Below are 26,180 nucleotides of genomic sequence, written 5' to 3'. Positions count from 1 at the left end.
AGAGACACACTATTGATTGTGCATGGATCACTAGGGCCATTGCAAAATGGTAAGGTATTCTAATTGATTATTTAGATTCCTTACCTAGGGATGACGTTGTTTTACTCCTGCAACATATCCAGGATTCTGCTAGGTTTATGGTTGAAGCCATCATAGAAATTGGTCTACTCAACGCATGCACCACTGTCATGGCAGTGTCGTCACGCAGGGGCCTATGGCTACGCCAGTTGACTGGGGATTCCTGACTGAGCGTGGAAAGCTTGCCGTTTAAGGGTGAGGCTCTGTTTGGAGATGAACTGGATACGTGGATATTCAAAGCTACGGCGGGTAAGTCTACGTTCCTTCCTTCCGCAGCAGCGCCAGCTAGGAAAATCTACTCAGCCCCAACACTGCAGTCCTTTTAACAGCAAAATGTAAAGGCAAATCCAAGGGATCTGCTACAACCTTCAAAGGTAAGAGGTAAACCCAGAAAACCTGCAGCTGCAGGTTGTCAGGATCAGGCCTAGGCGACTGCTTCCTCCAAACCCTCAGCATGACGGTGGCGCACACTGCCTGGAAGACAGGCATGTGGGAGTCCGGTTACTTCAGTCACATATGGGCAAAATCTTGCCAAGATCCCTGGGTAAAAGATCTTATCACCCAGGGATACCGACGGGAGTTCCTGAAACTCCAACCTCCCAGATTCTTCAAATCAGGCTTACCAGCTTCTCCGGAAGCAAGTTTGACCTTACAGGCAGCAATTCAAAAACTGGTACATACTCAAGTCATTGTTCCAGTTCCTCTTCACCTACACAACAAAGGTTATTTTCTCTAACGTCCTAAGTGGATGCTGGGGACTCCGTAAGGACCATGGGGAATAGCGGCTCCGCAGGAGACTGGGCACATCTAAAGAAAGCTTTAGGACTATGTGGTGTGCACTGGCTCCTCCCCCTATGACCCTCCTCCAAGCCTCAGTTAGATCTCTGTGCCCGAACGAGAAGGGTGCACACTAGGGGCTCTCCTGAACTTCTTAGTGAAAGTTTGTTTAGGTTTTTTATTTTCAGTGAGACCTGCTGGCAACAGGCTCACTGCATCGAGGGACTAAGGGGAGAAGAAGCGAACTCACCTGCGTGCAGAGTGGATTGGGCTTCTTAGGCTACTGGACATTAGCTCCAGAGGGACGATCACAGGCCCAGCCTGGATGGGTCCCAGAGCCGCGCCGCCGGCCCCCTTACAGAGCCAGAAGGCAGAAGAGGTCCGGAAAATCGGCGGCAGAAGACGTCCTGTCTTCAACAAGGTAGCGCACAGCACTGCAGCTGTGCGCCATTGCTCTCAGCACACTTCACACTCCGGTCACTGAGGGTGCAGGGCGCTGGGGGGGAGCGCCCTGAGACGCAATAATAATAAACACCTTGGATGGCAAAAGAATGCATCACATATAGCTCCTGGGCTATATGGATGCATTTAACCCCTGCCAAAATACATAGAAAAACGGGAGATAAGGCCGCCGATAAGGGGGCGGAGCCTATCTCCTCAGCACACTGGCGCCATTTTCCCTCACAGCTCCGTTGGAGGGAAGCTCCCTGTCTCTCCCCTGCAGTCACTACACTACAGAAAGGGTTAAAAAAGAGAGGGGGGGCACTAATTACGCGCAGTATTAAATAAAACAGCAGCTATAAGGGGAAAAACACTTATATAAGGTTATCCCTGTATATATATATAGCGCTCTGGTGTGTGCTGGCAAACTCTCCCTCTGTCTCCCCAAAGGGCTAGTGGGGTCCTGTCCTCTATCAGAGCATTCCCTGTGTGTGTGCTGTAGGTCGGTACATTTGTGTCGACATGTATGAGGAGAAAAATGATGTGGAGACGGAGCAGATTGCCTGTAATAGTGATGTCACCCCCTAGGGGGTCGACACCTGAGTGGATGAACTGTTGGAAGGAATTACATGACAGTGTCAGCTCTGTATAAAAGACAGTGGTTGACATGAGACAGCCGGCTACTCAGCTTGTGCCTGTCCAGACGTCTCATAGGCCGTCAGGGGCTTTAAAGCGCCCGTTACCTCAGATGGCAGTTATAGACGCCGACACGGATACTGACTCCAGTGTCGACGTTGAAGAGACAAATGTGACTTCCAGTAGGTCCACACGTTACATGATTGAGGCAATGAAAAATGTTTTTACACATTTCTGATAATACGAGTACCACCAAAAAGGGGTATTATGTTCGGTGAGGAAAAACTACCTGTAGTTTTCCTGAATCTGAGAAATTAAATGAGGTGTGTGATGATGCGTGGTTTTCCCCCGATAACAACTGATAATTTCTAAATGTTATTGGCATTATATCCTTTCCCGCCAGAGGTTAGGGTGCGTTGGGAAACACCCCCTAGGGGGGATAAAGCGCTCACACGCTTGTAAGGGCTCTACCCTCTCCTGAGATGGCCGCCCTTAAGGATCCTGCTGATAGAAAGCAGGAGGGTATCCTAAAATTTATTTACACACATACTGGTGTTATACTGCGACCAGCAATCGCCTCAGCCTGGATGTGCAGTGCTGGGTTGGCGTGGTCGGATTCCCTGACTGAAAATATTGATACCCTAGATAGGGACAGTATATTATTGCCTATAGAGCATTTAAAAGATGCATTTCTATATATGCGTGATGCACAGCGGAATATTTGCCGACTGGCATCAAGTCTAAGTGCGTTGTTCATTTCTACCAGTAGAGGGTTATGGACACGTCAGTGGTCAGGTGATGTGTATTCCAAACGGCATTTGGAAGTATTGCCTTATTAAAGGGAGGAGTTATTTGGGGTCGGTCTTTCAGACCTGGTGGCCACGGCAACAGCTGGGAAATCCACGTTTGTACCCCAGGTCGCCTCTCAACATGAGAAGACGCCGTATTATCAGGCGCAGTCTTTTCGTGGACAAGCGGGCAAAAGATTCCTCATTTCTGCCCCGTGACAGAGGGAGAGGAAAAAGGCTGCAGAAATCAGCCAGTTCCCAGGAACAGAAACCCTCTCCCGCCTCTGCCAAGCCCTCAGTATGACGCTGGGGCTTTACAAGCAGAATCAGGCACGGTGGGGGGCCCGTCTCAATGAATTTCAGCGCGCAGTGGGCTCACTCGCAAGTAGACCCCTGGATCCTTCAGGTGATATCTCGGGTACAAATTAGAATTCGAGACGTCTTAAAGTCGGCTTTACCAATGTCTCCTTCTGACAGGGAGACTGTTTTGGAAGCCATTCACAAGCTGTATTCCCAGCAGGTGATAACAAGGTACCCCTCCTGCAACAGGGAACGGGGTATTATTCCACACTGTTGTGGTACCGAAGCCGGACGGCTCGGTGAGACCGATTCTAAATCTAAAATCTTTGAACACTTACTTACAGAGGTTCAAATTCAAGATTGAGTCACTCAGAGCAGTGATTGCGAACCTGGAAGAAGGGGACTACATGATGTCTTGGGACATCAAGGATGCTTACCTTCATGTCAAGAATTTACCCTTCTCATCAAGGGTACCTCAGGTTTATGGTACAGAACTGTCACTATCAGTTCAGACGCTGCCGTAGGGATGGTCCACGGCACCCCAGGTCTTTACCAAGGTAATGACCGAAATGATGATATTCCTTCGAAGGAAGGGAATTTTAGTTATCCTTTACTTGGACGATTCCCTGATAAGGGTAAGATCCAGGGAACAGTTGGAGGTCGGTGTAGCACTATTTCAGGTAGTGTTGCGGCAGCACGATTGGATTCTCAATATTCCAAAATCGCAGCTGGTTCCGACGACTTGTCTTCTGTTCCTAGGGATGATCCTGGACACAGTCCAGAAAAAGGCTTTTCTCCCGGAGGAGAAAGCCAGGGAGTTATCCGAGCTAGTCAGGAACCTCCTAAAACCGAGCCAAGTCTCAGTGCATCAATGCACAAGGGTTCTGGGTAAAATGGTGGCTTCCTACGAAGCAATCCCATTCGGCAGATTCCACGCAAGAACTTTCCAGTGGGACCTGCTGGACAAATGGTCCGGGTCGCATCTTCAGATGCATCAGCGGATAACCCTGTCACCAAGGACAAGGGTGTCCCTCCTGTGGTGGTTGCAGAGTGCTCATCTTCTAGAGGGCCGCAGATTCGGCATTCAGGACTGGGTCCTGGTGACCACGGATGCCAGCCTGCGAGGCTGGGGAGCAGTCACACAGGGAAGGAATATCCAGGGCTTATGGTCAAGCCTGGAGACATAACTTCACATAAATATCCTGAAGCTAAGGGCCATTTACAATGCTCTAAGCTTAGCAAGACCTCTGCTTCAAGGTCAGCCGGTGTTGATCCAGTCGGACAACATCACGGCAGTCACCCACGTAAACAGACAGGGTGGCACAAGAAGCAGGAGGGCAATGGCAGAAGCTGCAAGGATTCTTCGCCGGGCGGAAAATCATGTGATAGCACTGTCAGCAGTATTCATTCCGGGAGTGGACAACTGGGAAGCAGACTGCCTCAGCACGACCTCCACCAGGGAGAGTGGGGACTTCACCCAGAAGTCTTCCACATGATTATAAACCGTTGGGAAAAACTCGACAGGTATTGCGCCAGGTCAAGGGACCCTCAGGCAATAGCTGTAGACGTTCTGGTAACACCGTGGGTGTACAAGTCAGTGTATGTGTTCCCTCCTCTGCCTCTCATACCCAAGGTACTGAGATTGATAAGATGGAGAGGAGTAAGCACTATATTCGTGGCTCCGGATTGGCCAAGAAGGACTTGGTAACCGGAACTTCAAGAGATGCTCACGGAGGATCCGTGGCCTCTACCTCTAAGAAGGGACCTGCTCCAGCAAGGACCCTGTCTGTTCCAAGACTTACCGCGGCTGCGTTTGACGGCATGGCGGTTGAACGCCGGATCCTGAAAAGGCATTCCGGATGAAGTCATCCCTATCCTGATCAAAGCCAGGAAGGATGTAACCGCAAAACATTATCACCGCATTTGGCAAAAATATGTTGCGTGGTGCGAGGCCAGTAAGGCCCGACGGAGGAAATTCAACTGGGTCGTTTCCTACATTTCCTGCAAACAGGAGTGTCTATGGGCCTGAAATTGGGGTCCATTAAGGTTCAAATTTCGGCCCTGTCAATTTTCTTCCAAAAAGAACTAGCTTCAGTTCCTGAAGTTCAGACGTTTGTAAAAGGGGTACTGCATATACAGCCTCCTTTTGTGCCTTCAGTGGCACTTTGGGATCTCAATGTAGTTTTTGGGTTCCAAAAGTCACATGGGTTTGAACCACTTAAATCTGTGGAGTTAAAATATCTCACATGGAATGTGGTCATGCTGTTGGCTCTGGCCTGGGCCAGGCGCGTGTCAGATTTGGCGGCTTTATCCTGTAAAAGCCCTTATCTGATTTTCCATTCGGACAGGGCGGAATTGAGGACTCGTCCTCAGTTTCTCCCTAAGGTGGTTTCAGCGTTTCACCTGAACCAACCTATTGTGGTGCCTGCGGCTACTAGGGACTTGGAGGACTCCAAGTTGCTGGACGTAGTCAGGGCCCTAAAAATATGTTTCCAGGACGGCTGGAGTCAGGAAATCTGACTCGCTGTTTATCCTGTATGCACCCAACAAGCTGGGTGCTCCTGCTTCTAAGCAGACTATTGCTCGTTGGAATTGTAGTACAATTCAGCTTGCACATTCTGTGGCAGGCCTGCCACAGCCAAAATCTGTAAAAGCCCATTCCACAAGGAAGGTGGGCTCATCTTGGGCGGCTGCCCGAGGGGTCTCGGCTCTACAACTTTGCCGAGCAGCTACTTGGTCAGGAGCAAATACGTTTGTAAAATTCTACAAAATTGATACCCTGGCTGAGGAGGACCTGGAGTTCTCTCATTTGGTGCTGCAGAGTCATCCGCACTCTCCCGCCCGTTTGGGAGCTTTGGTATAATCCCCATGGTCCTTACGGAGTCCCCAGCATCCACTTAGGACGTTAGAGAAAGTAAGAATTTACTTACCGATAATTCTATTTCTCGTAGTCCGTAGTGGATGCTGGGCGCCCTGCGTCAAGCAACCTTACTTACCTTACCCTGAGCAGCAATATTAACACCTTGGCTGGCAAAAAATCACAATATATAGTCCCAGAGGCTATATATGTGAAAAATACCCCTGCCAGAATTCCATTAAAAAGCGGGAGAAGTCCGCCGAAAAAGGGGTGGGGCTATCTCCCTCAGCACACTGGCGCCATTTTCTCTTCACAGTGCAGCTGGAAGACAGCTCCCCAGGCTCTCCCCTGTAGTTTTCAGGCTCAATGGGTTAAAAAGAGAGGGGGGGCACTAAATTTAGGCGCAATATTGTGTATACAAGCAGCTATTGGGAAAATCACTCCGTTATAGTGTTAATCCCTGTGGTGTGTGCTGGCATACTCTCTCTCTCCCCAAAGGACTTTGTGGGGGTCCTGTCCTCAGTCAGAGCATTCCCTGTGTGTGTGCGGTGTGTCGGTACGGCTGTGTCGACATGTTTGAGGAGAGAGGTTATGTGGAGGCGGAGCAGATGCCGATAAATGTGATGTCGCCCCCTGTGGGGCCGACACCAGAGTGGATGGATAGGTGGAAGGTATTAACAGACAGTGTCAACTCCTTACATAAAAGGCTGGATGACGTAACAGCTGTGGGCCTGCCCAGGCGTCTCAAAAGTCATCAGGGGCTCAAAAACGCCCGCTACCTCAGATGGCAGACACAGATGTCGACACGGAGTCTGACTCCAGTGTCGACGAGGTTGAGACATATACACAATCCACTAGGAACATCCGTAGCATGATCTCGGCAATAAAAAAATGTTACACATTTCTGACATTAACCCAAGTACCACTAAAAAAGGGTTTTATGTTTGGGGAGAAAAAGCAGCCAGTGTTTTGTTCCCCCATCCGATGAGTGAATGAAGTGTGTGAAGAAGCGTGGGTTCCCCCGATAAGAAACTGGTAATTTCTAAAAAGTTACTGATGGCGTACCCTTTCCCGCCAGAGGATAGGTCACGTTGGGAGATATCCCCTAGGGTGGATAAGGCGCTCACACGTTTGTCAAAAAAAAGGTGGCACTGCCGTCTTAGGATACGGCCACTTTGAAGGAGCCTGCTGATAAAAAGTAGGAGGTGATCCTGAAGTCTATATTCACACACTCGGGTACTATACTGAGACCTGAAATTGCCTCAGCATGGATAGTGCTGCTGCAGCGGGGTCTGTTACCCTGTCAGGACAGGGCTACTATTTTGCTAACCATAGAGCATATTAAAAGACGTTGTCTTATATATGAGGGATGCACAGAGGGATATTTGCCGGCTGGCATCCAGAATTAATGCAATGTCCATTCTGCCAGGAGGGTATTAGGGACCCGGCAGTGGACAGGTGATGCTGACTTTAAAAGGCACATGGAGATTTTGCCTTATAAGGATGAGGAATTGTTTGGGGATGGTCTTTGGGACCTCGTATCCACAGCAACAGCTGGGAAGAAATTTTTTTACCTGATGTTTCCTCACAGCCTAAGAAAACACTGTATTATCAGGTACTGTCCTTTCGGCTTCAGAAAAGCAAGCGGGTCAAAGGCGCTTCCTTTCTGCACAGAGACAAGGGAAGAGGGAAAGCTGCACCAGACAGCCAGTTCCCAGGATCAAAAATCTTCCCCCGCTTCCTCTGAGTCCACCGCATGACGCGGGGGCTCCACAGGTGGAGCCAGGTGCGGTGGGGGCGCGTCTCGGGAACTTCAGCGATCAGTGGGTTCGCTCACAGGTAGATCCCTGGGTTCTGCAAGTAGTATCACAGGGATACAAGCTGGAGTTCGAGGCGAATCCCCCTCGCCGTTACCTCAAATCAGCCTTGCCTGCTGCCCTCGGAGAGAGGGAAGGTAGTACTGGCGGCAATTCACAAGCTGTACTTCCAGCAGGTGATAATCAAGGTACCCCTCCTTCAACAAGGCCGGGGTTACTATTCCACAATGTTTGTGGTACCGAAACCAGACTGTTCGGTGTGCCTCATTCTAAAATTGAAATCCTTGAACACTTATATACGAAGGTTCAAGTTCAAAATGGAATCGCTTTGGGCGGTTATTGCAAGCCTGGACGAAGGGGATTACATGGTATCACTGGACATCAAGGATGTTTACCTGCATGTCCCCATTTACCCTCCTCACCAGGAGTACCTCAAAATTGTGGTACAGGACTGTCATTACCAAATCCAGACGTTGCCGTTGGTCTGTCCCCGGCACCGAGGGTATTTACCAAGGTAATGGCCGAAATCATGATACTCCTTCGAAAAAAGGGAGTTATAATTATCCCGTACTTGGATGATCTCCTTATAAAGGCGAGGTCCAGGGAGCAGTTGTTGGTCGGAGTAGCACTATCTCGGGAAGTGCTACAACAGCACGGCTGGATTCTGAATATTCCAAAGTCGCAGCTGGTTCCTACGACGCGTCTACTGTTCCTGGGTATAGTTCTGGACACAGAACAGAAAAAAGTGTTTCTCCCGGAGGAGAAGGCCAAGGAGATGTCATCTCTAGTCAGAGACCTCCTACAACAAATACAGGTGTCGGTGCATCAATGCACGCGAGTCCTGGGAAAGATGGTAGCTTCTTACCAAGAAATTCCATTCGGTAGGTTCCATGCAAGGATCTTCCAGTGGGATCTGTTGGACAAGTGGTCCGGGTCGCATCTTCGGATGCATCGGCAGATAACCCTGTCTCCAAGGGCCAGGGTGTCGCTGTTGTGGTGGCTGCAGAGTGCTCATCTTCTAGAGGGCCGCAGATTCGGCATACAGGACTGGGTCCTGGTGACCACGTATGCCAGCCTTCGAGGCTGGGGGGCAGTCACACAGGGAAGAAACTTCCAAGGACTATGGTCGAGTCAGGAGACTTCCCTACACATAAATGTTCTGGAACTAAGGGCCATTTACAATGCCCTAAGTCAGGCAAGACCCCTGCTTCAACACCAACCGGTGCTGATCCAGTCAGACAACATCACGGCGGTCGCCCATGTAAACCAACAGGGCGGCACAAGAAGCAGGATGGCGATGGCAGAAGCCACAAGGATTTTCCGATGGGCGGAAAATCATGTGTTAGCACTGTCAGCAGTGTTCATTCCCGGAGTGGACAACTGGGAAGCAGACTTTCTCAGCAGGCACGACCGCCACCCGGGAGAGTGGGGACTTCATCCAGAAGTCTTCCAAATGATTGTACACCGTTGGGAAAGGCCACAGGTGGAAATGATGGCGTCCCGCCTCAACAAAAAGCTAAAAAGATATTGCGCCAGGTCAAGGGACCCTCAGGCGATAGCTGTGGACGCTCTGGTAACACCGTGGGTGTACCAGTCGATGTATGTGTTCCTTCCTCTGCCTCTCATACCCAAGGTACTGAGAATAATAAGAAGGAGAGGAGTAAGAACTATACTCGTGGTTCCGGTTTGGCCAAGAAGAGCTTGGTACCCAGAACTTCATGAAATGATCTCAGAGGACCCATGGCCTCTGCCGCTCAGACAGGACCTGCTGCAGCAGGGGCCCTGTCTGTTCCAAGACTTGCCGTGGCTGCGTTTGACGGCATGGCGGTTGAACACCGGATCCTAAAGGAAAAAGGCATTCCGGAGGAAGTCATTCCTACGCTGATTAAGGCTAGGAAAGATGTGACCAAAAACATTATCACCACATATGGCGAAAATATGTTGCTTGGTGTGAGGCCAGGAAGGCCCCAACGGAGGAATTTCAACTGGGTCGATTTCTGCACTTCCTACAGTCAGGAGTGACTATGGGCCTAAAATTGGGTTCCATTAAGGTCCAGATTTCGGCTCTGTACATTTTCTTCCAAAAAGAACTGGCTTCACTGCCTGAAGTTCAGACTTTTGTTAAGGGAGAGCTGCATATTCAGCCCCCGTTTGTGCCTCCAGTGGCACTGTGGGATCTCAACGTGGTGTTGGACTCCCTGAAGTCACATTGGTTTGAGCCACTTAAATCCGTAGAGCTAAAATACCTCACGTGGAAAGTGGTCATGCTGTTGGCCTTGGCGTCGGCCAGGCGTGTATCAGAATTGGCGGCTTTGTCATGCAAAAGCCCTTATCTGATTTTTCATATGGATAGGGCGGAATTGAGGACTCATTCCCAATTCCTTCCTAAGGTGGTATCAGCTTTTCATGTGAACCAACCTATTGTGGTGCCTGCGGCTACTTAGGACTTGGAGGACTCCAAGTTACTGGACGTAGTCAGGGCCCTGAAAATATGTGTTTCCAGGACTGCTGAAGTCAGGAAAACTGACTCGCTATTTATCCTGTATGCACCCAACAAGCTAGGTGCTCCTGCTTCTAAGCAGACTAATGCTCGCTGGATCTGTAGCACGATTCAACTTGCGCATTCTGCGGCTGGACTGCCGCACCCTAAATCTGTAAAAGCCCATTCCACGAGGAAAGTGGGCTCTTCTTGGGCGACTGCCCGAGGGGTCTCGGCTTTACAACTTTGCCGAGCTGCTACTTGGTCGGGTTCAAACACTTTTGCAAGAGTCTACAAGTTTGATACCCTGGCTGAGGAGGACCTTGAGTTTGCTCATTCGGTGCTGCAGAGTCATCCGCACTCTCCCGCCCGTTTGGGAGCTTTGGTCTAATCCCCATGGTCCTTACGGAGTTCCCAGCATCCACTAGAACGTCAGAGAAAATAAGATTTTACTCACCGGTAAATCTATTTCTCGTAGTCCGTAGTGGATGCTGGGCGCCCATCCCAAGTGTGGATTGTCTGCAATACTTGCATATAGTTATTGCCTAACTAAAGGGTTATTGTTATGAGCCATCTGTAGTGAGGCTCAGTTATATTTCATACTGTTAACTGGGTATAATATCACGAGTTATTCGGTGTGATTGGTGTGGCTGGTATGAGTCTTACCCGGGATTCAAAATCCTTCCTTATTGTGTCAGCTCTTCCGGGCACAGTATCCTAACTGAGGTCTGGAGGAGGGTCATAGTGGGAGGAGCCAGTGCACACCAGGTAGTCCTAAATCTTTCTTTAGTTGTGCCCAGTCTCCTGCGGAGCAGCTATTCCCCATGGTCCTTACAGAGTTCCCAGCATCCACTACGGACTACGAGAAATAGATTTACCGGTGAGTTAAATCTTATTATAGTGTAAATCCCTGTGTTATATAGCTCTGTGGTGTGTGCTGGCATACTCTCTCTGTCTACCCAAAGGACTTTGTGGGGTCCTGTCCTCAGTCAGAGCATTCCCTGTGTGTGTCGGTACGGCTGTGTCGACATGTTTGATGAGGAGGGTTACGTGGAGGCGGAGCAAGAGCAGATAAGTGTGGTGTCGCCCCCGACGGGGCCGACACCTGATTGGATGGATATGTGGAAGGTCTTAACCGACAGTGTCAACTCCTTACATAAAAGGTTCGATGACGCAGCAGCCTTGGGACAGCCGGGGTCTCAGCCCGCGCCTGCCCAGGCGACTCTGAAGCCTTCAGGAGCTCATAAACGCCCGCTAGCTCAGATGGTGGACACAGATGTCGACACGTAGTCTGACTCCAGTGTAGATGAGGATGAGACAAATGTACAGTCTACAAAGGCCATCCGATGCATGATTACTGCAATGAAAGATGTATAGCACATTTCTGACGTTAACCCGGTTACTACCAAGAGGTGTATTATGTTTGTGGAGAAAAAGCAGCCAGTGACTTTTCCCCCATCTGATTAATTAAATGAATTGTGTGAAGAAGCGTGGAGTTCCCCTGATAAGAAACTAGTGATTTCTAAGAGGTTACTGATGGCGTACTCTTTCCCGTCAACGGATAGGTTACGTTGGGAAACATCCCCTAGGGTGGACAAGGTGCTCACACGCTTATCGAAAAGGGTGGCACTGTCGTCTCAGGATACGGCCGCCCTAAAGGAGCCTGCGGATAGAAAGCAGGAAGCTATCCTGAAGTCCGTGTATACACACTCTGGTACTCGACTGAGACCTGCTATTGCTTCAGCCTGGATGTGTAGTGCTGCAGCAGCATGGACTGATACCCTGTCAGACAACATTGATTCCCTCGACAGGGATACTATTTTGCTAACCTTAGAACATATAAAAGACGTCGTCTATTTAAATAGATACCAATAAAAGTTACATTTTAATTAAATATAGGCAGATGTGATAACCAGATCTAGTCTTCCTTATGTGCACCGACAATACGGCCCTTTCCTTCTTTCTTTTGTGTATCTAATTGTGTGAGCCATGTTTCTTTTATAGCTAGCATATTGAGTTGTTCTGCAATGAAAAGGTCATGAATAGAATTTACATTTTAGGTTAAGTGCCAACTCCTGTGGGGTTTTCATGTAAACAAATCCCCTAACAACTACAACAAAAATCAGAAGTTCCCTGGGTCCTCCTGGTTTGGTAACAGAGTATATTTCTGGATCACATACTTCCTCAACAAAACCTCTGGATATACTGTCTTGTTATTATTTCTTATCAAGGGAAGTTAACATTCATACAGTGTGTTCATTTCTATGGAAACATTGGTTTCCACAGGGAGAAATCAGTGGTGTAGAGTGGATCTTGATCCAAAGGCACCAACAGCCTAAAGCTTTAGATTGTCCCAGGATGCATTTGAGCCTCCTCTATAAACCCACCTCCAGGCACTGATAGCTCAGTTTCAGTTGGTGTCTGCAGCAGCAGGTCACTTAACAGGTTGGCTGCACTGGGCAACCCTGAAAAGGCTTTTTCTGGCAGAAAATTTCTTCAAAACTGCACACTGCAAAGTAAAAGATATCCAGGCACTTTGCACCCAAAAGAATCCTCCACTGAGTTAGTTCCAAAGAGGAACATGAAAACACAGTTTTGTGTATTCTACCATCAGCTGAACGATGTGTATTTTCTCATTCTCCTCTAGAGTGACCCAGCAAGTGGGCTGTTTTATTGACCTATTCTCACCATTTTCCAGTGACTCTAGTGGCGGCCTTTTATTGTGTACCAAATGACTCATCACAAAGCACTTCCTCTAGAGCACTGTCACCTTTTGCCTTCCTTGAGGAGGTAAAGTTGGGAATCACGATCTGGTTTTTTCTCTGGTAAGCAGCAAACCACCTATTCCACATGCTTGTGGTATGCCTTCAGCATGTTGATATGGTAGTTGCGCTGCTGCCCACCATCCATATAAAATAACACTACATCATTTATATTATTCAGGAGTTTTTATACTGTGTATGGTCCAGCCCAGGTAGCTTAGAGCTTATTTGATGTGTGGTCATCCAAACAAACATTCTGTTCTACCACTATGGGGTATATGCAATTCACGGCGGATCGCGGCAATTTTTCGCCGTTTTTTAATTCGACTAAATTCGCCAGGTGAATTCCGGAAGGTGGCTTCCGGAATTCACCATATTCAATGAAAAACGGATTCGCCAGAGTCGCGGGCGAAAATCGGCCGATTTGGCGGATTTTGCCGCGATTTTAAAAAACGGTAAAAAACGGGAAAAACCCGGGGGAAAAAATGGCGTGGGGTCCCCCCTCCAAAGCATAACCAGCCTCGGGCTCATCGAGCTGGTCCTGGTTCTAAAAATCCGGGGAAAAATTGGCCAGGGATCCCCCGTATTTTTAAAACCAGCACCGGGCTCTGCGCCTGGTGCTGGTGCCAAAAATACGGGGGACAAAAAGAGTAGGGGTCCCCCGTATTTTTAACACCAGCATCGGGCTCCACTAGCTGGACAGATAATGCCACAGCCGGCGGGTCACTTTTATGCCGTGCCCTGCGGCCGTGGCATTAAATATCCAACTAGTCACCCCTGGCCGGGGTACCCTGGGGGAGTGGGGACCCCTTCAATCAAGGGGTCCCCCCCCCCAGCCACCCAAGGGCCAGGGGTGAAGCCCGAGGCTGTCCCCCCCCATCCAATGGGCTGCGGATGGGGGGGCTGATAGCCTTTTGTGATAATAAAAAGATATTGTTTTTTCCAGTAGTACTACAAGTCCCAGCAAGCCTCCCCCGCAAGCTGGTACTTGGTACCGCTGACCGGCGGGTGACCTTACCGCTAGCCGCTAAGTTCCCACCATTGAAAGTAATGGAGCGGCTTTGCGATGTGCTGTCACAGTACAGACAGCGCACAGCCAATCAGGTGAGCGCAACGAAGTTGCGCTTCCTGATTGGCTTAGAGACCTTTCTGTGACAGCTGTCACTGACAGGTCTCATTCGTGGAAAGGTGTCCCATGTGTCAGCATGGGACCCCTTTCAGTCCGGCATGGAGCGGGTGTTCGGTTTGTTTTTTTGCCAAGTACGTGGATTTATCTCTGGACCATGGCTGAGGTGAGTATATTGATCTTTTCTTTTCAGGTATCCGTGGATTCTACATGGAGAAGAGGACCGATGTCGGCGTGTGAACATAGGTAAGTATGTGTGTGTCGACGTATGAAATAAAGTTTTACTGTCGACGGTGTGTGTCCTGTTTTTATTTGGGTATTTTTTTCCCAGTAGTACTACAGGTACCAGCGGGCCCGTTTTTCTCCCGCATGCTGGTACTTGTGGTTCTCCAAGTACCAGCTTGCGGGGGAGGCTTGCTGGGACTTGTAGTACTACTGGAAAAAACAATATCTTTTTATTATCACAAAAGGCTATCAGCCCCCCCATCCGCAGCCCATTGGATGGGGGGGGACAGCCTCGGGCTTCACCCCTGGCCCTTGGGTGGCTGGGGGGGGGACCCCTTGATTGAAGGGGTCCCCACTCCCCCAGGGTACCCCGGCCAGGGGTGACTAGTTGGATATTTAATGCCACGGCCGCAGGGCACGGCATAAAAGTGACCCCCGGCTGTGGCATTATCTGTCCAGCTAGTGGAGCCCGATGCTGGTGTTAAAAATACGGGGGACCCCTACTCTTTTTGTCCCCCGTATTTTTGGCACCAGCACCAGGCGCAGAGCCCGGTGCTGGTTTTAAAAATACGGGGGATCACCTGTCAATTTTTTCCCCGCATTTTTAGAACCAGGACCAGCTCGAAGAGCCCGAGGCTGGTTATGCTTTGGAGGGGGGACCCCACGCCATTTTTTTTTATGATTTCACCGTTCCAGCAAAAAAATAAAAAATAAAATAATAATAATATTTTAAAAAATATATAAATAATATTTGTGCCTCCAAAAAAAAAAAAAAAAGTACCTAATCCCTTCTAATATAAATAGATCTGCTATTCCCCCCAAAAAAAAACACAAAAAAAAACATGTTTAAAATTTTTTTATTTGTTTTCACCCTCCAAAGTGTGGCGGATTGAAAATGACGAATTTGCTGTCTAAAAGCACTGCTGTCGAATTTCCAAACTTGAATTGAATATGCTTTGGTCGAATTGCAGCACTTGTATCATTGCAGAAAAGTCGAATTTGCAAAAATTCGAATTTCAAAAAGTCGAATTTTGAAAGTCCGTTTTTTGGTCGGAAAGCACTGAATTGCATAGGCGATTTTTTTTTTTGGTCGAAAATGACCCGAAATTCGACAATTTCGGGAATTCGACCGCAATTGCATATACCCCTATAGCTGTTAACCACACAAATCCTCATGCAATTAAAATACAGAAGGTACATGTTCTAAATATAGTTATAATTACTTAAAAGCATATAAATACATCATAAGACCTAGATTGGAATAAGCAGTATTTGCAGAGGATAATTTGAAAATGTGAATGATATATGTAGTACTTTGAAGTGTCACAGTTACTGTTTTCTCTGTCCATTCCTATCTGACCCCACAGTTCTTCAAGAGTACACAATGATTTTCCTTTGCTCTCTGATTAACTTGAGTTTAGTTAGAGACAAACAAAGCATGATACGCAGATATGCTAATGTTTGTGTACATGAGAGTAAGTTTGTAAAGAGCATATTTTCTTCTGTTATATTGACACCTAAATTCCCTGGATGGAGTGTCTAAAATGGGGATTTTTTTCAAGAACAATTTATGCATAAATGTATATGTGTGTGTGTTTTTTTTTTTACAGATTCTGCATCACAGCAACCAATTCAGCAGAATCGCGACAACAGGTTCGAGGAGAGAAGAGCGTTTAATAATCCCAGACCTTTATTTAGCTCTGCTATAAGACAGCCTCAAGGTACAGTTGTTTATATTTTTAAGGTGTTTAATTTGCTTTTTTGTTGGAATGTGTAAAGAATACGCTTGTCAGACCCTGTCCACTGTGCTACCTTGAATACCAGAATTGTGAGCTTAATTAAAATACACCTTTTAGGTCGAAGCATGAGAGAGATCACTTTGGATAAGAATATATGGTTCCATTCAAAACAAAAAAGAATTATTCTTAATCCAGTTGAACATACCCGTGGATATTTTCCATTTTGTATGTAAACATTTTACATCTGATATGTATACTAGAAAACATGGTACAAAGTGCTCTGACCTAATGTAAAACACAGAGAGGATGCAAGAACCTCATCTCATTGTGTACTGTTGTGGAGCAGCAAAGAAATTAATCTCACCTCCCACCTCTCATACCCCTTTAATACTGATTTTATGCCTAACGTCCTAATAGCACTCGGGATTTGTGCATGGCTTCTTCCCGCGTGCAACTCGTGAGATCTCTTCCAGACAGGCGACACAACCCGGCAATATACCGTGTTGGTCATGTCACCGCTGACTAATGCGGAATTGGCACTTGGAGATCAGAGCCACCTCTTCTCTATGCAGTGAGCGGGTACCGCATCGCATCGACACGGCTAACCCATTAACCATCACTGCGACCCGGGTCATTCCCGGGACCAACCCTCAAAGGTAGCAGGGTTAGATTCCTGGGTAACTGGATACGGGTAAACCCTTTTTCTCTGACGTCCTAGTGGATGCTGGGTACTCCGTAAGGACCATGGGGTATAGACGGGCTCCGCAGGAGACTGGGCACTCTTAAAAGAAAGATTAGGTACTATATCTGGTGTGCACTGGCTCCTCCCTCTATGCCCCTGCTCCAGACCTCAGTTAATACCTGTGCCCGGCCAGAGCTGGATGCACTCTAGGGGCTCTCCTGAGCTTCCTAGAAAAGAAAGTATTAGGTTTTTTATTTTCAGTGAGATCTGCTGGCAACAGACTGCTTCGTGGTACTGAGGGGAGAGAAGCGAACCTACCTGCGTGCAGCTAGCTTGGGCTTCTAAGGCTACTGGACACCATTGGCTCCAGAGGGATCGAACACAGGCCCAGCCTCGGTCGTCCGGTCCCGGAGCCGCGCCGCCGTCCACCTTGCAGAGCCAGAAGAACGAAGAGAAGTTGAAAATCGGCGGCTGAAGAATCCGGTCTTCATTAAGGTAGCGCACAGCACTGCAGCTGTGCGCCATTGCTCCCTTAGCACACCACACACTCCGGTCACTGATGGGTGCAGGGCGCTAGGGGGGGTGCTCTGGGCAGCAGTTAGAGTATCTTACTTGGCAAAAAGCACATAATACAGTCTAATAAACTGTATATGTGCATTAACCCCCACCATTATACATTTAAAAACGTGGGAGAAGCCCGCCGATGAAGGGGCGGGGCTATCTTCACCAGCACACCAGCGCCATTTTCTCTTCACAGCTCCGCTGGAAGGACGCTCCCCAGGCTCTGCCCTGCAGTTCCAGACTTCTAGGGTAAAAAAGAGAGGGGGGCACATAAATTCAGGCCCAATTCTGTGTATATAAGCTGCTATAAGGGAAGAATCACTCTGTATAGTGTACATCCCTGCATTATATAGCGCTGTGGTGTGTGCTGGCATACTCTCTATCTGTCTCCCCAAAGGACTTTGGGGTCCTGTCCTCAGTCAGAGCATTCCCTGTGTGTGTGCGGTGTGTCGGTACGGCTGTGTCGACATGTTTGATGAGGAAGCTTATGTGGAGGCGGAGCAGGTGCTGATAAGTGTGATGTCACCCCCTGCGGGGCCGACACCAGAGTGGGTGGATATGTGGAAGGTATTAACCGACAGTGTCAACTCCTTACATAAAGGTTAGATGACGTAACAGCAGTGGGACAGCCGGCTGCTCAGCCCGTGCCTGCCCAGGCGTCTCAAAGGCCATCAGGGGCTCAAAAACGCCCGCTACCTCAGATGGCAGACACAGATGTCGACACGGAGTCTGACTCCAGTGTAGACGACGATGAGACAAATGTACAATCCACAAGGGCCATCCGTTGCATGATTACGGCAATGAAAAATGTTACACATTTCTGACATTAACCCGGCTACCACAAAAAAGGGTATTATGTTTGGGGAGAAAAAGCAACCAGTGGTTTTTCCCCCATCGGATGAGTTGAATGAAGTGTGAAGAAGCGTGGGGTTCCCCCGATAAGAAATTTGTGATTTCTAAGAGGTTACTGATGGCGTACCCCTTCCCGCCAGAGGACAGGTTACGTTGGGAGACATCCCCTAGGGTGGATAGGGCGCTCACACGCTTGTCAAAAAAGGTGGCACTGCCGTCTCAGGATACGGCCGCCTTAAAGGAGCCTGCTGATAGAAAGCAGGAGGCTATCCTCAAGTCTGTATATACACACTCAGGTACTATACTGAGACCTGCAATTGCTTCAGCATGGATGTGTAGTGCTGCAGCAGCTTGGTCCGATACCCTGTACGATAATATTGATACCCTCAACAGGGATACTATTTTGCTAACCATAGAGCATATTAGAGACGTCTTATATATGAGGGATGCACAGAGGGATATTTGCCGGCTGGCATCTAGAATTAATGCAATGTCCATTTCTGCCAGGAGAGTATTATGGACCCGGCAGTGGACAGGTGATGCTGATTCTAAAAGGCACATGGAGGTTTTGCCTTATAAGGGTGAGGAACTGTTTGGGGATGGTCTCTTGGACCTCGTATCCACAGCAACAGCTGGGAAGTCGACATTTTTACCTCAGGTTTCCTCACAGCCTAAGAAAGCACCGTATTATCAGGTACAGTCCTTTCGGCCCCAAAAAGGCAAGCGGGTCAGAGGGGCTTCCTTTCTGCCCAGAGGCAAGGGAAGATGGAAAAAGCTGCACCAGACAGCCAGTTCCCAGGAACATAAATCCTCCCCCGCTTCCTCTAAGTCCACCGCATGACGCTGGGGCTCCACAGGCGGAGCCAGGTGCGGTGGGGGCGCGTCTCCGGAACTTCAGCGACCAGTGGGTTCGCTCACAGGTGGGATACAAGCTGGATTTCGAGGCGACTCCCCCTCGCAGTTACCTCAAATCAGCCTTGCCAGCTGCTCCCAAAGAAAGGGAGGTAATACTGGCAGCTATTCACAAGCTGTATCTCCAGCAGGTGATAATCAAGGTACCCCCCTTTCAACAGGGACGGGGTTACTATTCCACAATGTTTGTGGTACCGAAACCGGACGGTTCGGTGAGACCCATCCTAAATTTAAAATCCTTGAACACTTATATAAGGAAGTTCAAGATGGAATCGCACAGGGTGGTTATTGCAAGCCTGGAAGAGGGGGATTTTATGGTGTCATTGGACATCATGGATGCGTACCTGTATGTCCCCATTTACCCACCTCACCAGGAGTACCTCAGGTTCGTGGTACAGGACTGTCATTACCAATTCCAGACGCTGCCGTTTGGTCTGTCCACGGCACCGAGGGTATTTACCAAGGTAATGGCCGAAATGATGATAATCCTCAGAAAGAAGGGAGTTATAATTATCCCGTACTTGGACGATCTCCTGATAAAGGCGAGGTCCAAAGAGCAGTTGCTAGTCAGCGTAGCACTATCTCAGGAAGTGCTGCATCAGCACGGCTGTATTCTGAATATCCCAAAGTCACAGCTGATTCCTGCAACGCGTCTGCTGTTCCTGGGCATGATTCTGGACACAGAACAGAAGAAGGGGTTTCTCCCGGAGGAGAAGGCCCAGGAATTATCATCTCTGGTCAGAGACCTCCTGAAACCAAAACAGGTGTCGGTGCATCACTGCACGCGAATCCTGGGAAAGATGGTAGCTTCTTACGAAGCAATTCCCTTCGGCAGGTTCCATGCAAGGATCTTCCAGTGGGATCTATTGGACAAGTGGTCCGGATCGCATCTTCAGATGCATCGGTTGATCACCCTGTCCCCGAGGGCCAGGGTGTCTCTGCTGTGGTGGCTGCAGAGTGCTCATCTGCTCGAAGGCCGCAGATTCGGCATACAGGACTGGGTCCTGGTGACCACGGATGCAAGCCTCCGAGGTTGGGGGGCAGTCACTCAGGGAAGAAACTTCCAAGGACAATGGTCGAGTCAGGAAACTTCCCTACACATAAATATTCTGGAACTAAGGGCCATTTACAATGCCCTGAGTCAAGCAGTATTTCTGCTTCAAAATCAACCGGTGCTGATCAGTTAGACAACATCACGGCGGTCGCCCATGTAAACCGCCAGGGCGGCACAAGAAGCAGGATGGCAATGGCAGAAGCCACAAGGATTCTTCGATGGGCGGAGAATCACGTGCTAGCACTGTCAGCAGTGTTCATTCCGGGAGTGGACAACTGGGAAGCAGACTTCCTCAGCAGACACGACCTCCACCCGGGAGAGTGGGGACTTCATCCAGAAGTCTTCAAGCTGATTGTAAGCCGCTGGGAACGACCACAAGTGGACATGATGGCGTCCCGCCTCAACAAAAAGCTAAAAAGATATTGTGCCAGGTCAAGGGACCCTCAGGCGATAGCTGTGGACGCCCTAGTGACACCGTGGGTGTACCAGTCGATTTATGTGTTCCCTCCTCTTCCTCTCATACCCAAGGTACTGAGGATAATAAGAAAGAGAGGAGTAAGAACTATACTCATCGTTCTGAACTGGCCAAGAAGAACTTGGTACCCGAAACTTCAAGAAATGATCTCAGAGGACCCATGGCCTCTGCCGCTCCGACAGGACCTGCTACAGCAGGGGACATGTCTGTTCCAAGACATACGGCGGCTGCGTTTGACGGCATGGCGGTTGAACGCCGGATCCTAATGGAAAAGGGCATTCCGGATGAAGTCATTCCTACGCTGATAAAAGCTAGGAAGGATGTGACAGCACAACATTATCACCGCATATGGCGAAAATATATTGCTTGGTGTGAGGCCAGGAAGGCCCCTACAGAGGAATTTCAGCTGGGTCGATTTCTGCACTTCCTACAGTCAGCAGTGACTATGGGCCTAAAATTAAAATCCATAAAAGTCCAGATTTCGGCCCTGTCTATTTTCTTTCAAAAAGAACTGGCTTCACTGCCTGAAGTTCAGACGTTTGTTAAGGGAGTGCTGCATATCCTGCCCCCAGTGGCACCTTGGGATCTCAACGTGGTGTTGGATTTCCTAAAATCACATTGGTTTGAGCCACTTAAGACCGTGGAGTTAAAATATCTCACGTGGAAGGTGGTCATGCTGTTGGCCTTGGCTTCGGCCAGGCGGGTGTCAGAATTGGCGGCTTTGTCGTGTAAAAGCCCATATCTGATTTTCCATATGGACAGGGCAGAATTGAGGACTCGTCCCCAATTTCTTCCTAAGGTGGTATCAGCGTTTCATTTGAATCAAGCTATTGTGGTGCCTGCGGCTACTCGGGACTTGGAGGATTCCAAGTTGCTGGATGTAGTCCGGGCCCTGAAAATATGTTTCCAGAACGGCTGGAGTCAGAAAAACGGACTTGCTATTTATCCTGCATGCACCCAACAAGCTGGGTGCTCCTGCTTCAAAGCAGACTATAGCTCGCTGGATCTGTAGCACGATTCAGCTGGCACATTCTGCGGCTGGACTGCCGCATCCTAAATCAGTGAAAGCCCATTCCACGAGGAAGGTGGGCTCTTCTTGTGCGGCTGCCCGAGGGGTCTCGGCTTTACAACTTTGCCGAGCTGCTACTTGGTCGGGTTCAAACACTTTTGCAAAATTCTACAGGTTTGATACCCTGGCTGAGGAGGACCTTGAGTTTGCTCATTCGGTTCTGCAGAGTCATCCGCACTCTCCCCCCCCCGTTTGGGATCTTTGGTATAATCCCCATGGTCCTTACGGAGTACCCAGCATCCACTAGGACGTCAGAGAAAATAAGAATTTACTCACCGGTAATTCTATTACTTGTAGTCCATAGTGGATGCTGGGCGCCCATCCCAAGTACGGACTCTCTGCAATACATGTATATAGTTATTGCTTAACTAATGGGTTATTGTTATGAGCCATCTGTTAAATGAGGCTCAGTTATTGTTCATACTGTTAACTGGGTATGGTTATCACAAGTTGTACGGTGTGATTGGTGTGGCTGGTATGAGTCTTACCCTGGATTCCAAATCCTTTCCTAGTAATGTCAGCTCTTCCGGGCACAGTTTCCCTAACTGAGGTCTGGAGGAGGGGCATAGAGGGAGGTGCCAGTGCACCCCAGATATAGTACCTAATCTTTCTTTTAAGAGTGCCCAGTCTCCTGCGGAGCCCGTCTATACCCCATGGTCCTTACGGAGTACCCAGCATCCACTACGGACTACGAGAAATAGAATTACCGGTGAGTAAATTCTTATTTACACCTAGCCACTCCCGGTTAATCACGGTAATAACCCAGGTTTATAGCGGCGGTATAAAAGGGGTACCCGACGTACAGCAAAAACTTGGTTTTCTCTGACGTCCTAAGTGGATGCTGGGGACTCCGTCAGGACCATGGGGAATAGCGGCTCCGCAGGAGACAGGGCACAAAAGTAAAAGCTTTAGGATCAGGTGGTGTGCACTGGCTCCTCCCCCTATGACCCTCCTCCAAGCCTCAGTTAGGTTTTTGTGCCCGGCCGAGAAGGGTGCAATCTAGGTGGCTCTCCTAAAGAGCTGCTTAGAGTAAAAGTTTTGTTAGGTTTTTTATTTTCAGTGAGTCCTGCTGGCAACAGGCTCACTGCAACGAGGGACTTAGGGGAGAAGAAGTGAACTCACCTGCGTGCAGGATGGATTTGCTTCTTAGGCTACTGGACACTAGCTCTAGAGGGACGATCACAGGTACAGCCTGGATGGGTCACCGGAGCCGCGCCGCCGACCCCCTTGCAGATGCTGAAGAGAGAAGAGGTCCAGAAATCGGCGGCTGAAGACTTCTCAGTCTTCATGAGGTAGCGCACAGCACTGCAGCTGTGCGCCATTGCTCTCAGCACACTTCACACCAACGGTCACTGAGGGTGCAGGGCGCTTGGGGGGGCGCCCTGGGCAGCAATGAAAGCACCTATGCTGGCTAAAAATACATCACATATAGCCCCTGGGGCTATATGGATGTATTTAACCCCTGCCAGGTTGTCAGAAAAACGGGAGAAGAAGCCCGCCGAAAAGGGGGCGGGGCCTATTCTCCTCGGCACACAGCGCCATTTTCCTACACAGCTCCGCTGCTAGGAAGGCTCCCAGGCTCTCCCCTGCACTGCACTACAGAAACAGGGTTAAAACAGAGAGGGGGGGCACTTATTTGGCGATATTATATATTCAGATGCTATAAGGGAAAACACTTATATAAGGTTGTCCCTGTATAATATAGCGTTTTGGTGTGTGCTGGCAAACTCTCCCTCTGTCTCCCCAAAGGGCTAGTGGGGTCCTGTCCTCTATCAGAGCATTCCCTGTGTGTGTGCTGTGTGTCGGTACGTGTGTGTCGACATGTATGAGGACGATGTTGGTGAGGAGGCGGAGCAATTGCCTGTAATGGTGATGTCACTCTCTAGGGAGTCGACACCGGAATGGATGGCTTATTTAGGGAATTACGTGATAATGTCAACACGCTGCAAGGTCGGTTGACGACATGAGACTGCCGGCAAACCAATTAGTACCTGTTCAGGCGTCTCAAACACCGTCAGGGGCTTTAAAACGCCCATTTACCTCAGTCGGTCGACACAGACACGGACACTGACTCCAGTGTCGACGGTGAAGAAACAAACGTATTTTCCATTTGGGCCACACGTTACATGTTAAGGGCAATGAAGGAGGTGTTACATATTTCTGATACTACAAGTACCACAAAAGAGGGTATTATGTGGGGTGTGAAAAAACTACCTGTAGTTTTTCCTGAATCAGATAAATTAAATGAAGTGTGTGATGATGCGTGGGTTTCCCCCGATAGAAAATTATTGGCGTTATACCCTTTCCCGCCAGAAGTTAGGGCGCGTTGGGAAACACCCCTTAGGGTGGATAAGGCGCTCACACGCTTATCAAAACAAGTGGCGTTACCGTCTCCAGATACGGCCGCCCTCAAGGAGCCAGCTGATAGGAGGCTGGAAAATATCCTAAAAAGTATATACACACATACTGGTGTTTTACTGCGACCAGCGATCGCCTCAGCCTGGATGTGCAGCGCTGGGGTGGCTTGGTCGGATTCCCTGACTGAAAATATTGATACCCTTGACAGGGACAGTATTTTATTGACTATAGAGCATTTAAAGGATGCATTTCTATATATGCGAGATGCACAGAGGGATATTTGCACTCTGGCATCAAGAGTAAGTGCGATGTCCATATCTGCCAGAAGATGTTTATGGACACGACAGTGGTCAGGTGATGCAGATTCCAAACGGCACATGGAAGTATTGCCGTAAAAAGGGGAGGAGTTATTTGGGGTCGGTCCATCGGACCTGGTGGCCACGGCAACAGCTGGAAAATCCACCTTTTTTACCCCAAGTCACATCTCAGCGGAAAAAGACACCGTCTTTTCAGCCTCAGTCCTTTCGTCCCCATAAGGGCAAGCAGGCAAAAGGCCAGTCATATCTGCACAGGGATAGAGGAAAGGGAAGAAGACTGCAGCAGGCAGCCCATTCCCAGGAACAGAAGCCCTCCACCGCTTTTGCCAAGTCCTCAGCATGACGCTGGGGCCGTACAAGCGGACTCAGGTGCGGTGGGGGGTCGTCTCTAGAGTTTCAGCGCGCAGTGGGCTCACTCGCAAGTGGACCCCTGGATCCTACAAGTAGTATCCCAGGGGTACAGATTGGAAATTCGAGACGTCTCCCCCTCGCAGGTTCCTGAAGTCTGCTTTACCAACGTCTCCCTCCGACAGGGAGGCAGTATTGGAAACAATTCACAAGCTGTATTCCCAGCAGGTGATAATCAAAGTACCCCTCCTACAACAAGGAAAGGGGTATTATTCCACACTATATTGTGGTACTGAAGCCAGACGGCTCGGTGAGACCTATTCTAAATCTGAAATATTTGAACACTTACATACAAAGGTTCAAATCAAGATGGAGTCACTCAGAGCAGTGATAGCGAACCAGGAAGAAGGGGACTATATGGTGTCCTTGGACATCAAGGATGCTTACCTCCATGTCCCAATTTGCCCTTCTCACCAAGGGTACCTCAGGTTCGTGGTACAAAACTGTCACTATCAGTTTCAGACGCTGCCGTTTGGATTGTCCACGGCACCCCGGGTCTTTACCAAGGTAATGGCCGAAATGATGATTCTTCTTCAAAGAAAAGGCGTCTTAATTATCCCTTACTTGGACGATCTCCTGATAAGGGCAAGGTCCAGAGAACAGTTGGAGGTCGGAGTCGCACTATCTCAAGTAGTTCTACGACAGCACGGGTGGATTCTAAATATTCCAAAATCGCAGCTGTCTCCGACGACACGTCTGCTGTTCCTAGGGATGATTCTGGACACAGTCCAGAAAAAGGTGTTTCTCCCGGAGGAGAAAGCCAGGGAGTTATCCGAGCTAGTCAGGAACCTCCTAAAACCAGGAAAAGTGTCACTGCATCATTGCACAAGGGTCCTGGGAAAAATGGTGGCTTCTTACGAAGCGATTCCATTCGGCAGATTTCACGCAAGAAATTTTCAGTGGGATCTGCTGGAAAAATGGTCCGGATCGCATCTTTAGATGCATCAGCGGATAACCCTGTCTCCAAGGACTAGGGTGTCTCTTCTGTGGTGGCTGCAGAGTGCTCATCTACTAAAGGGCCACAGATTCGGCATTCAGGACTGGGTCCTGGTGACCACGGATGCCAGCCTGAAAGGCTGGGGAGCAGTCACACAAGGAAAAAATTTCCAGGGAGTGTGATCAAGTCTGGAGACTTCTCTCCACATAAATATACTGGAGCTAAGAGCAATTTACAATGCTCTAAGCTTAGCAAGATCTCTGCTTCAAGGTCAGCCGGTATTGATCCAGTGGGACAACATCACGGCAGTCGCCCACGTAAACAGACAGGGCGGCACAAGAAGCAGGAGGGCAATGGCAGAAACTGCAAGGATTCTTCGCTGGGCGGAGAATCATGTGATAGCACTGTCAGCAGTGTTCATTCCGGGAGTGGACAACTGGGAAGCAGACTTCCTCAGCACGACCTCCACCCGGGAGAGTGGGGACTTCATCGGGAAGTCTTCCACATGATTGTGAACCGTTGGGAAAGAC

General features: G+C 49.0%; 1 protein-coding gene across 2 annotated transcripts in view; it reads left to right on the top strand.

The window, feature by feature from the left end:
• Positions 1-26,180, top strand: part of LOC134927808 (uncharacterized) — a 510,851-nt gene that overhangs the window by 323,222 nt on the left and 161,449 nt on the right. For both annotated transcript variants that reach the window (XM_063922785.1, XM_063922784.1), the window contains exon 20: positions 15,897-16,007. In XM_063922785.1, the coding sequence (XP_063778855.1) occupies positions 15,897-16,007 (111 nt within the window). The remainder of the gene's footprint in view (positions 1-15,896; positions 16,008-26,180) is intronic.

Source organism: Pseudophryne corroboree, chromosome 5 (genome assembly GCF_028390025.1).
Source record: "Pseudophryne corroboree isolate aPseCor3 chromosome 5, aPseCor3.hap2, whole genome shotgun sequence".
Taxonomy (NCBI): Eukaryota; Metazoa; Chordata; class Amphibia; order Anura; family Myobatrachidae; genus Pseudophryne; species Pseudophryne corroboree.
This window is presented reverse-complemented; position numbering and strand designations above follow the sequence as displayed.